Raw genomic sequence first — 13632 nt, forward strand, 5'->3', positions numbered from 1 at the left:
AGGTTTACTGATCAGATTTGAACCATCTTGTTCTCCAGACATGGAGCCATACATCCAGAAGGTCTCTGTCCCAGAGTGGGGTTTACGGAATAGACTTGTTCTCCCCCCAATAAATCCATACAAACCAGAGGGTCTCCCACTCCAGGATGTGTCTACTGGTCAGGACTGAATGGGCTTGTTCCCTTGTGATGTGGCCATACACCCAGAGCAGGTTTACTGATCAAGATTGAATGGACTTGTTCTCCCCTGTTATAGCCATGCAACCAGAGGGCCTCCCATCCCAGAGGTGGGTTTACTGGTCAGGACTGAGTGGACTTGTTCTCTGGTGATGCGACCATACAATCGAGAGGGTCTCCTGTCTAAGAGCAGGTTTACTCATCAGGATTGAACAGACTTGTCCTCCAGACATAGAGCAATACACCTAGAGGGTCCCCCATCCTAGCAGTTTACTGATCAGGAACATAAACTATATTATCAAAAGTATTGGGACACACACTGAACAAGTCCATTCATTCCTAATCGGTAAACCCATGCTGGGATTGGAGACCCTTTGGGTGCATGGCTAAATCAGGGCAGAACAAGTACACATGTATTAACCAAAGTATTGGGACACCTACCTTTACACACATGAACTTTAATGGCATCCCAGTCTTAGTCTTGGGTTCAATATTGAGTTGGCCCACCCTTTTGCAGCTATAACAGCTTCAACTCTTCTCTGGAGGCTGTCCACAAGGTTTAGGAGTGTGTCTATGGGAATGTTTGACCATTCTTCCAGAAGCACATTTATGAGGTCAGGCACTGATGTTGGAGAGAAGGCCTGGCTTGTAGTCTCCACTAATTCATCCCAAAGGTGTTCCATCAGGTTGCATCAGGTGCAGGTTAGTCAAGTTCCTCCACCCCAAACCTGCTCATTCATGTCTTTATGGACTTTGCTTTGAGCACTGGTCCAAATCAAATCATTTGGTGGTTCCAATGAAGGGAACTCTTAAGGCATCAACAAAGACATTTTGGACACTTTCATGCTCCAAACTTTGGAAGAACACTTTGGGAATGGCCCCTTCCTGTGCCAACATAAACTGTGCACCAGTGCACAAAGCAAGGTCCATAAAGACATGGATGAGAGAGTTTGGTGTAGGAGGAACTTGACTGGCCTGCGGAGTCCTGATTTCAACCCGACAGAACACCTTTGGGATGAATTAGAGCCGAGACTACGAGCCAAGCCTTCTCCTCCAACATCAGTGCCTGGCCTCACAAATGCGCTTTTGGAAGAATGGTCAAACATTCCCATAGACACACTTCTAAACCTTGTGGACAGCCTTCCCAGAAGAGTTGAAGGTGTTATAGCTGCAAAAGGTGGGCCAACTCAATATTGAACCCTACGGACTAAGACTGGAATGCCATTAAAGTTCATGTGTGTAAAGGCAGGCGTCCCAATACTTTTGTTAACCACGACTGCCGCATGTACATATACGTCCACAGAATGGCACGTACAGGCAGATGGGCGTACATGTACATCCCTGCCAAGACGTGGGTCGGGGGTCCGATCGGGACCCCCCCCCCCCCCCCCCCGGTACATGCGGTGCTCGTAAATCGTCTGGGAGCGATCCGGGATGAGGGGGCGGCTATTAGTTTCTAGCCGCCCCCAAGTGATCGCTCCCCGAATGTATGTAAACACGGCTTCCCCGTGCTTCACTGTGGCGGCGTATCGATCGTGTGATCCCTTTTATAGGGAGACACAATCGATGACGTCAGACCTACAGCCACACCCCCCTACTGTTGTAAACACACACTAGGTGAAACATAACTCCTACAGCGCCCCCTGTGGTTAACTCCCAAACTGCAACTGTCATTTTCACAATAAACAATGCAATTTAAATGCATTTTTTGCTGTGAAAATGACAATGGTCCCAAAAATGTGTCAAAATTGTCCGAAGTGTCCGCCATAATGTCGCAGTTACGAAAAAAATCGATGATCGCCGCCATTAGTAGTAAAAAAATAAAAATAATAAAAATGTCATAAAACTATCCCCTATTTTGTAAACGCTATAAATTTTGCGCAAACCAACCGATAAACGCTTATTGTGATTTTTTTACCAAAAATATGTAGAGGAATACGTATCGGCCTAAACTGAGGAAAAAAATAGTTTTTTTATATATTTTTGGGGGATATTTATTATAGCAAAAAGTAAAAAATATTGCATTTATTTCAAAACTGTCGCTCTATTTTTGTTTATAGCGCAAAAAATAAAAACCGCAGAGGTGATCAAATACCACCAAAAGAAAGCTCTATTTGTGGGAAAAAAAAAGGACGTCAATTTTGTTTGGGAGCCACGTCGCACGACCGCGCAATTGTCTGTTAAAGCGACGCAGTGCCGAATCGCAAAACCTGGCCTGGGCCTTTAGCTGCATTTTGGTCCAGGGCTTAAGTGGTTAATATAGTGTACTTGTTCTGCCCTGATGTAGCCAAACAACCAGAGGGTCTCCAATCCCAAGCATGGGTTTACCGATTAGGACTGAATGGACTTGTTCTCTGTTGATGTGGCCATACACCCAGAGGGTCTCCCATCCCAGAGCGGGTTTACTGATCAGAACAGACAATGCTGTTGATCCGGAATATTGCAGGAACAGGTCAGTAAACTGGACACAAGAGTTTATTCAAACTGAAGGTTTTATCATGTCTTATGGTGTAAAGGCCAATTGGCTGACTATTAAGAACATTTTTGGTAAAAATCAGACAGACATGGGTATAAAAATGCAGATTTTTAATAAAGAACCAGAAATTCACCTTCTAAAGTAGCTCAATGTGAGCGAGTGTACATTAAAGGTAAATTCACAACAGACATCGTCTGCCTATCCCCCACTTCCCCTCCAACCATCCCTTTGGCCGTGTTCACGTCACATGTGTTAGATGGCGCTCGTCAGGGACAGAGAATCTTCGTCATCCTCAACATTTCTCATTGGATGAAACTGAGCTGAATTCAAATCCCCCACAATGTCCATCCTTGGGGTGGCATCTGTGACCCCCAAAAGCCTGGCAGGGTTGTGGTACATAAGTGCTGTCATGAAGGGTTGGGGGACTGGGGGTATAAAATTCACCAACATTTAAAAAAAGGGATAAAAACCAAGAAGTGATATAAATATCTCTGAAGATGGACCACGTCTTGGCGGGACGACGTTCCCCGGTGAAATGCTCACTCTCCTGAGAGGTCTACAGACATTACTGTCACTATACAAGCTGCTGCCATCGCTGACCTTCAGGACTACAGTCACTCTCACAAGTACCATTTGTAGCCTGGAACTGTGTGGTCTTCTCCTGGATCATCCCTCGACCCATTGAGGACACCAGGCCACGGATACAGTGCACCCGAACCAGGCCAGAGTGACCCGCTGAAACGATCCATGTGTACGTATCCAGATTAGGGCTGAAACGAACCTTGAAATGACAGAAATAATGAATTAGTCATTGACTGCATAACAAGATACAAGTTCACAAAAAGCAGATAAAAGGCTGGAAGATCAAGTCCCATCCTCTCACGTTGTGATTATAGACAAAAGGATTCACACACTTACCTTGAAATCCATTTTCTGAACTCCATTGAGGGGGGGGGGTCCCCCAAGGCCAAGAGATTAGGGGGGGTGTTGGAGGTTTCAAGGGCCTTGAAGACCATCGGGGTGGGTGGGGGTTGTAGGGAAGAGTGGTCAAGGGCCTTGGAAGTCCAGTGGGGGTGGGTGGTCAAGGGCCTTGGAAGTCCAATGGGGGAGGGGGTGCGGTTGGGGGCTTGTGACACCATGGGACAAAAGCCTTGGGAGGCCATCAGGGAACAAAGGCCTTGGAAGTCCAATGGAGGGGGGGTGGGGTGGGTGTCGGTTGGGGGCTTGTGACGCCATGGGACAAAGGCCTTGGAAGTCCAATGGGGGAGGGGGCGAAGTTGGGGGCTTGTGACACCGGGGACAAAGGCCTTGGAAGTCCAATGGAGGAGGGGGGCGGTTGGGGGCTTGTGACGCCATGGGACAAAGGCCTTGGAAGTCCATTGGCGGGACAAAGGCATTGGAAGTCCAATGGGGGAGGGGGGCAGTTGGGGGCTTGTGACACCGGGGGACAAAGGCCTTGGAAGTCCAATGGGGGGGGGGGAAGCAAAGGCCTTGGAAGTCTAATGGGGGGGGGGGGGAAGCAAAGGCCTTGGAAGTCCAATGGGGGGGGGGGGGAAGCAAAGGCCTTGGAAGTCCAATGGAGGAGGGGGGCGGGTGGGGGCTTGTGATGCCATGGGACAAAAGCCTTGGAAGTCCATTGGGGGGAAAAAGGCCTTGGAAGTCCAATTGAGGAGGGAGGGCGGTTGGGGGCTTGTGACGCCATGGGACAAAGACCTTGGAAGTCCAATGGGAAAGGGGCGGTTGGGGGGCTTGTGACGCCATGGGACAAAGGCCTTGGAAGTCCAATGGGGGGGGGGGGAGTTGGGGGCTTGCGACACCATGGGACAAAGGCCTTGGAAGTCCAATTGGGGGGGGGGGGGTGTCGGTTGGGGGCTTGTGACGCCATGGGACAAAAGCCTTGGGAGGCCATCAGGGAACAAAGGCCTTGGAAGTCCAATGGAGGGGGGGTGGGGTGGGTGTCGGTTGGGGGCTTGTGACGCCATGGGACAAAGGCCTTGGAAGTCCAATGGGGGAGGGGGGGCAGTTGGGGGCTTGTGACACCGGGGACAAAGGCATTGGAAGTCCAATGGGGGAGGGGGGGCAGTTGGGGGCTTGTGACACCGGGGACAAAGGCATTGGAAGTCCAATGGAGGAGGGGGCGGTTGGGGGCTTGTGACGCCATGGGACAAAGGCCTTGGAAGTCCATTGGCGGGACAAAGGCATTGGAAGTCCAATGGGGGAGGGGGGCAGTTGGGGGCTTGTGACACCGGGGGACAAAGACCTTGGAAGTCCATCGGGGGACAAAGGCCTTGGAAGTCCAATGGGGGGGGGAAGCAAAGGCCTTGGAAGTCTAATGGGGGGGGGGAAGCAAAGGCCTTGGAAGTCCAATGGGGGGGGGGGGGGCAGTTGGGGGCTTGTGACACCGGGGACAAAGGCATTGGAAGTCCAATGGGGGAGGGGGGGCAGTTGGGGGCTTGTGACACCGGGGACAAAGGCATTGGAAGTCCAATGGGGGAGGGGGGGCAGTTGGGGGCTTGTGACACCGGGGACAAAGGCCTTGGAAGTCCAATGGGGGAGGGGGGGCAGTTGGGGGCTTGTGACACCGGGGACAAAGGCATTGGAAGTCCAATGGGGGAGGGGGGGCAGTTGGGGGCTTGTGACACCGGGGACAAAGGCATTGGAAGTCCAATGGAGGAGGGGGGCGGTTGGGGGCTTGTGACGCCATGGGACAAAGGCCTTGGAAGTCCATTGGCGGGACAAAGGCATTGGAAGTCCAATGGGGGAGGGGGGCAGTTGGGGGCTTGTGACACCGGGGGACAAAGACCTTGGAAGTCCATCGGGGGACAAAGGCCTTGGAAGTCCAATGGGGGGGGGAAGCAAAGGCCTTGGAAGTCTAATGGGGGGGGGGGGAAGCAAAGGCCTTGGAAGTCCAATGGAGGAGGGGGGCGGGTGGGGGCTTGTGACGCCATGGGACAAAGGCCTTGGAAGTCCATTGGGGGGATAAAGGCCTTGGAAGTCCAATTGAGGAGGGAGGGCGGTTGGGGGCTTGTGACGCCATGGGACAAAGACCTTGGAAGTCCAATGGGACAGGGGCGGTTGGTGGCTTGTGACGCCATGGGACAAAGGCCTTGGAAGTCCAATGGGGGGGGGGGGGGTTGGGGGCTTGCGACACCATGGGACAAAGGCCTTGGAAGTCCAATGGGGGGGGGTGTCGGTTGGGGGCTTGTGACGCCATGGGACAAAGGCCTTGGAAGTCCAATGGGGGGGGGGAGTTGGGGGCTTGCGACACCATGGGACAAAGGCCTTGGAAGTCCAATGGGGGGGGTGTCGGTTGGGGGCTTGTGACGCCATGGGACAAAGGCCTTGGAAGTCCAGTGGGGGAGGCGGTTGGGGGCTCGTGACACCGGGTACAAAGGCCTTGGATGTCCAATGGAGGAGGTGGGCGGTTGGGGGCTTGTGACGCCATGGGACAAAGGCCTTGGAAGTCCAATGAGGGAGGGGGGGCAGATGGGGGGCTTGTGACACCGGAGGACAAAGACCTTGGAAGTCCAATGGGGGGGGGAAGCAAAGGCCTTGGAAGTCTAATGGGGGGGGGAGATAGGCCTTGGAAGTCCAATGGGGGGGGGGCAAAGACATTGGAAGTCCAATGGAGGAGGGGGGCGGTTGGGGGCTTGTGACGCCATGGGACAAAGGCCTTGGAAGTCCAATAGGGGGGGGGGGTTGGAGGCTTGTGATGCCGGGGGACAAAGACCTTGGAAGTCCAGTGGAAGAGGGGGGGCAGTTGGGAGCTTGTGATGCCATGGGACAGAGGCCTTGGAAGTCCATCAGGGGACAAAGGCCTTGGAAGTCCAATAAGGGGGGGGGGGTTGGGGGCTTGTGACGCTGGGGGACAAAGACCTTGGAAGACCAATGGGGGAAACATGGATAATCAACAGGTTGCTTCAGACCAGGATGGAGAAAATCCCCCAAAAAAGGAAATTACTTCACAAGAAGGGTAAACCATACACACGCCAGTGAGACGCTGTTCAGCCAGAACCCAGACAAATCTCCCTAGGAAAGAAGACTCTAAACTCGAAATGGTCAGGACAAAAAAAAAAAAAAAACGGTCCCAAGGCAACCCAAGGTCGAACATGCCCATTTGTAGGGTTCGAGAGTATAAGAGTCCATGACTAAGCCTGACCAGACAGCCAACCTTGGTTAGCGGAATGTACAGTAGTAGTACAATCTAGTAGCCCAAGAGGGGTGTAAAAAGGACCCCAAAGCCCACTAGAGAACTCAAGGGTCTGGTCCGACAAAGTGAACAAGACCGAGGAAAAAGATGCCCAAAAGACACCACCAGGTGGTTTAGACCAGTATAAGAAGAAGGTCACCAGACTGGTAAGATGGATGCACCAAGGATGCAGAGAATGAAACTAAACCACCCATTCAGACACCTCTAGATGACACCAGGGCCTGCAGAAAAATGTTGTGAAGCCAGCCTAAGCTCAAGTCATGATATAAGACAGCTTCTGATGCCCTTGGGTCCAGCAAGTAATCAACCCACCATGGAGCAAGGGGCAGGAATCTCTGCCAAGAGGTGAAGATCATATGTCTAAATAAGGACAGGACAAAAAGGGAAAGAACTCAGGAGGACCTTCCCTGAAAGGCTGTGGATCAGCCAAGGAAGGAGGTCAATCCCTTAATTAAGAGGTTCTCTAAAAGCTCTGTTCCTAGCAAATAATACCTGCAGCTGAATGTTAGAACGATCCGCTTACTGACGATGCGGGGAAGGTATAGGGCTCTTCAGTGATGACTCCCCCCGCTTACCAGGATCTGATGCACATCAAGGTGCACAAACATCCCCCCTCACAGGCGTTACTGGTCGGGGAGAGGTAGTTTCCAAGATAATGCCCCCAAGACAGTACAAGGGCAATAAACACGATCAGCATCGTTCAGTGCATGGGTCCCCAACACAGGGAAGATTCCCACTACATCCAGGTGGTGAGGACACTGCAACACCTAAATGGTGTCCAATGGAGTCCAGAACTCATTAAAGTGCTATGGGTAAACAAGGTTTGGCCCTTTTTTTGAGAAAGCTTAATCTGGACCATCACACCCATCAGTGACAGGTTGTCACCAATACTGGAACATCACACCCATCAGTGACAGGTTGTCACCAATACTGAACCATCACACCCATCAGTGACAGGTTGTCACCAATACTGGAACATCACACCCATCAGTGACAGGTTGTCACCAATACTGAACCATCACACCCATCAGTGACAGGTTGTCACCAATACTGGACCATCACACCCATCAGTGACAGGTTGTCACCAATACTGGACCATCACACCCATCAGTGACAGGTTGTCACCAATACTGGAACATCACACCCATCAGTGACAGGTTGTCACCAATACTGGAACATCACACCCATCAGTGACAGGTTGTCACCAATACTGGAACATCACACCCATCAGTGACAGGTTGTCACCAATACTGAACCATCACACCCATCAGTGACAGGTTGTCACCAATACTGGACCATCACACCCATCAGTGACAGGTTGTCACCAATACTGGACCATCACACCCATCAGTGACAGGTTGTCACCAATACTGGACCATCACACCCATCAGGACAGGTTGTCACCAATACTGGAACATCACACCCATGGGGGTACTGGGTTCCAGATTACAGGTGGTGGTTCCTAAAGTAAATTCAAAAGAAGAATTCAAAGAAGATCCAAAGTAGGTCCCATGGGGGTACTGGGTTCCAGATTAAATCTACTTTTAGGAACTGTCACATGTAAAGTAGATCCTATGGGTGTACTGGGTTTCAGATTACAGGTGACCGTTCCTAAAGTAGATCTGAAGTAGGTGCCATGGGGGGTACTGGGTTTCAGATAACAGGTGACTGTTCCTAAAGTAGACCCCCGTGTAGATGCCATCAAAACCCCTAGGGAATTATAATGTTGGGTGCTTAGCGGTAATGCAGCTAGACCCAAATCTGCTGAGGGTTGAGTGGCTGGAAATGAGCAGGAAAGTACAGGCAGCCAGTGGTAGAAGACTGGAGACCCATGAAGGGTTTGTAGGCCAGTGGTAGAAGACTGGAGACCCATGAAGGGTTTGTAGGCCAGTGGTAGAAGACTGGAGACCCATGAGGGGCTTGTAGGCCAGTGGTAGAAGACTGGAGACCCATGAGGGGCTTGTAGGCCAGTGGTAGAAAACTGGAGACCCCATGAGGGGCTTGTAGGCAGTGGGATGGGGTTGTCTCTTTTTCACTGTGCTGCATGTTCTATTTCCCACCATACAGCATATCAGTGCTCCAATATCATCTCTTACTGCGGTGAAATAGGCATTGGTGGGGAATTTAAAAAAGGTAGTCATTGGTGCAGATAGTGAGTATCTCCGATGCTTTAGCCGAATTGGCCTTACTCACTGAGTCTTCAGAGAAAGGGCCACATTTGGGGATGTGCCACAACTCTGGACCAGAAAGCAGTATGCAGCTAACACACACATAGTACACAATGTAGAGCCCAGGGCCTGAAGGCCACATTCCAGGCTAGCCAATCCACTGCAGTGGGGTCCGGGCATGTGCAGAGGAAATGTCTCAATGGACCAGAAAGAAAATGGCTTATCAGAGAGACAGAGCCGCATACAGAGGAATATATATACAGAGAGCGAGGAGAGAACCACACTGTGTTCTCATTTCACGCATCATTAACTCTCAGCTCTGCAGGCAGAAATCACAGAGAGGAGCTCTGCACCATTCCTGCAGAGGAGGATCAGTTCGCCCCTCCATGATTCCCCACCTCCCCTCCCCCACCATATCCTGAGTATAGCAACACCGACCTCTGATCCCATATCACAGCATCTACCAAACAATCAGCTCTTCAAGACTTCTACTCCCGATCACCGCTCTCTAGCCTGGATTGTATTGGGCCGACCCCACCCAGGACTCTTATTTTACTCTTCGCAGAACGTGGAAAACTCTGCAGTTTATTTAATCTCTTCACCGAATTCACAGATCTGCACAGGATGTGCCCATTATGAGGGGTTCCCATCATCGCTGTGCCAAGTGCCGGGGTATGCAAACTTGCTGTGCCCAATATAAGGGGTTCCCACAATCCCTGTGCCGAGTTCCCAGGACTGTACACCTGCTGTGCCCATTATGAAAGGTTCTCACCATCCCTGTGCCGAGTTTCCGGGTCTGTACACCTGCTGTGCCCATTATGAGGGGCTCACACCTTCCCTGTACTGAGTTTACGGGTCTGTACACCCGCTGTGTCCATTATGAGGGGTTCCCACCATCCCTGTGCTGAGTTCCCAAGTCTGTACACCTATGATGCCCCTCATCCCTGTGTCGGGTTTCCGGGTCTGTACACCTGCTGTGCCCATTATAAGGGGTCTCCACTATCCCTGTGCAGAGTTTCCAGGTATGCAAACCTGATGTGCCCATTATGAGGGGTTCTCACCATCCCTGTGCTAAGTTCCAGTGTCTGTAAACCTGCTGTGCCCATTATGAGGGGTTCTCACCATGCCTGTGCTGAAATCCCAGAGGAGCCCTCTCCTTACACCAACAATCCCGCCACCAAATTTTCATGCAACAGAGCGCCTCACCTTGTGTATAGACTCCAGCTGGACGCGCTCCATGTTCACATCGCCCTTGGTCTCATTGCTTATCATCCTCCTTGTGGGCTCCCTGCTGTAAATACGATGGAAGTCTCTCTGCGGAGGGGAGGAGGGGTGGTCAGTATGATGTGCACAGAGGAGATGAAGAACACAGTACAACATGGCGTTATGTCCCACCCATCACAGATCAATTCCAGCCAAATCATTTTTTTTGCCTAGTTTTTACTGTCCAAAGAGCCCATTGGGGACATTTTTCATCTGCTCCTGTCCTGGTGACCACAGTTCCTGCCAGGGAGTGTAACTTCCCAATGGAGGAAGGGGGGGGGGGGGGGCCTTTAGGGGTCAGCACTTCTGCCACGCAGCACTGGCATCACTAGTTCCAATGCCACCCAGGACACTATCTTCATAGAGTTTGCATGTTCTCCCTGTGCAGGTTTCTTCCTCCACACTCCAAAGACATGCTGGTAGGTTAATTGGCTCTAGTATGTGTATATGCTGCAAAAAGTGAAGGAAAAGCCACAAACTGTTACAATCACAGCGTAGAAAGTTAATTACTGGCTTCCAAAACAGCCATATACAGGGGTGAAACGCGTCAGTGGGGGGGTAGGGCCTAAGGCGGGGGCTGTGCTTTGGAAGCCAACTACAGTGAATAACGTCCTACGGTGGGATATCAGTGTGCATGCTTTATCTTCACGTTCTACAATGAATGCCAAGCAGGACAAGTAGTGAGCCAGCGTGACTAAGGCCCCTTTCAGACGTCCGCTCCGCCTGTCCGTTTTTACAAGTCCGTTAACGGACTTGTAATACATCCCTATGGGATTGCGTCCGTTAGCGGATGGAGCATCCGCTAGCGTCCGTCGGGATCCGGTTTTCGGACGGAAGAAAACCCTATTTTTCTTCCGTCCGGCGGAACGGAACTGATGCAGACGGACAGACGGTCCGTCTGCATCCGGTTCCCCATAGGGCAGAGCGGAGCTGAGACAGGGAGGTCCCTGCACTGTGTGCGGGGACCACCCTATCCGCCGACAGCTCAGCGGGGATCCCCGCTGAGCCGACGGAGACACACGGAGCGGACCCAGAAACGGTCCGCTCCGTGTGAAAGAGCCCTTAGGATTTAAACAGAGAGGTAGTAGTATGGAGCCTCCTGCAGTCTGTGCTTCCCAGGATACAAAGGTAAGAGGTACTGAGGCTCCTGCTGTCTGTGTGTGTCCCAGGATACAGAGGTAGGGTGTTATTGAGGTCTCCTGCAGTTCGGGGGGGCGACGGGATATAGACAGCGGTAGGTGGTACTAGACCTCCCGCAGTCTGTGTGTGTCTGGATACAGACCAGAGGTAGGTGGTACTGGGCCTCATGCAGTCTGTGTTGTGTCAGGATACAGACAGAGGTAGGTGGTACTAGGCCTCCTGCAGTCTGTGTGTGTGCCAGGATACAGAGGTAGGTGGTACTAGGCCTACTGCGGTCTGTGTGTGTGCCAGGATACAGACAGAGGTAGGTTATACCGAGTCTGCTGCAGCTTGGAAGGGTGACGGGATATAGACATAGGTAGGTGGTACCGAGAGTCTGCTGCCGTTCAAAGGGTTGATGGGAGACAGGACAGAGGTAGGTGGTACTAGGCATCCTGCAGGAGTGTGTCAGGATACAGACAGAGGTAGGTTGGTACTAGGCCTCCTGCGGCCTGTGTGTGTCAGGATACAGACAGAGGTAGGTGGTACAGTGTCTGCTGCAGCTTGGAACGGTGACGGGATATAGAATAGGTAGGTGGTACCGAGTCTGCTGCCGTTCGAGGGGTTGATGGGAGACAAACAGAGGTAGGTGGTACTAGGCATCCTGCGGGAGTGTGTCAGGATACAGACAGAGGTAGGTAGTACTGGGCCTCCTGCAGTCTGTGTGTGTGTGCCAGGATGCAGACAGAGGTAGGTGGTACTGTGCAGTCTGTGATCTCTGAGCCCCATCGCTATCCAGCAATGTTGTAGAATTGTATCGGCTACTTGGGACTCCCCTCCTCATTGGCTGAGGACAGCAGTGCAGTGCCATTGGCTCCCGTTGCTGTCAAAATCAGTCTGCCAGCCAATGAGGAAAGGGGGCCAAGCTGCTTGCTGTGGGGACACTCAACAGGAGGGAGGGGTCAGGAGCTCCAGGACAGGGACCCCTAGAAGAGGAGGATCCGGGCATTACCTACAGCGAGAAGGGTGGGCCCATTTCACAAGAGGGTTTGTTACCACTGGAAGGACGCCCCATCCTTTACTGCTGTATGTAAGTAATGAGGTTGTCAATCCAGAGAGGAAACCTCTCTAAGCTATTAAAACTACAAGTCCCAGCAAGCCCCTGAATATTTAGTCTTTTACAGCTGCCAGGGCCAGACTGCTGAAAAAAAGAAAAAAGGATTTTAGTGATTGGGTGTACATGGACTTTAAATTAAAAGCTGAGAAATTCCCAGAGACGTCATCCCGTACCAGAAGGAAGAGCGAGTCTTACCAAATCCGTGTCCTGGAAGAGGAGGCGGGCACGGCTGGCTGCCGCTCGGAACGACTTTGGCTTGAAACGTTGTAGTCCGTGGTCTTGGTTAGCGGCTTGCCAGATGGGCTCTGGGGGTCGCTGTCTGAGGAAGGAGCGGAGGACTGGAAATCGGCTTTATAAATAGGCTACATGGAGAAGGAGGAGGACAGGAGATGACCATTACTGACCGATGAGGACTGACATCTCCAGGAAAGTGTCAGATGTGCAAAAGCTGCGGTCATACTCACAAATCTGCGGTCAGCCGGCCGTTTGGTGTTAATAGAGTGGACATTGAGAAAGGGCATCATGACGGCCATCACCTCGCCTGTAATATCCCCCGCAGTCACCGTCCCCAACCAATCCGAGCCGGACACGCTCTGCAAAACAGTATGGAGTGGTAACTACATCGTTACCAGTAGAGTGGATTCTTCCCAAGCTCTGCCTAGTCCGTTCAGTCAGAGCCTTCCAACCCTGGAGGTCTAGTCAAACTATAGAGTCCTCCATACTATACCTCAGCCTCTGTCCAACCTATCCAATCAGAATTCTCCATCTTGAATCCCAATCTCTGTCCAACCCACCCAATCAGAAGAGTTCCCCATACTATATCTCAGGTACAGCCCAACCCATCCAATCAGAAGAGTTCCCCATACTATATCTCAGGTACAGCCCAACCCATCCAATCAGAAGAATTCTCCATCTTGTATCCCAATCTCTGTCCAACCCATCCAATCAGAAGAGTTCCCCATACTATATCTCAGGTACAGCCCAACCCATCCAATCAGAAGAGTTCCCCATACTATATCTCAGGTACAGCCCAACCCATCCAATCAGAAGAGTTCCCCATACTATATCTCAGGTACAGCCCAACCCATCCAAATCAGAAGAGT

General features: G+C 51.7%; 1 protein-coding gene across 1 annotated transcript in view; it reads right to left on the bottom strand.

Moving 5' to 3' along the window:
• Positions 1-2741: 2741 nt before the first annotated feature.
• The window catches only part of GTF3C2 (general transcription factor IIIC subunit 2), an 80040-nt gene continuing 69149 nt past the window's right edge, over positions 2742-13632 (bottom strand). Inside the window, 5 exon segments of the mRNA XM_040347592.1 lie at positions 2742-3433; positions 10237-10344; positions 12725-12792; positions 12795-12891; positions 12994-13146. Coding sequence (XP_040203526.1) covers positions 3227-3433; positions 10237-10344; positions 12725-12792; positions 12795-12891; positions 12994-13146 — 633 coding nt within the window. The 3' untranslated portion in view covers positions 2742-3226.

This window comes from Rana temporaria, chromosome 4, assembly GCF_905171775.1.
Source record: "Rana temporaria chromosome 4, aRanTem1.1, whole genome shotgun sequence".
Classification (NCBI taxonomy): Eukaryota; Metazoa; Chordata; class Amphibia; order Anura; family Ranidae; genus Rana; species Rana temporaria.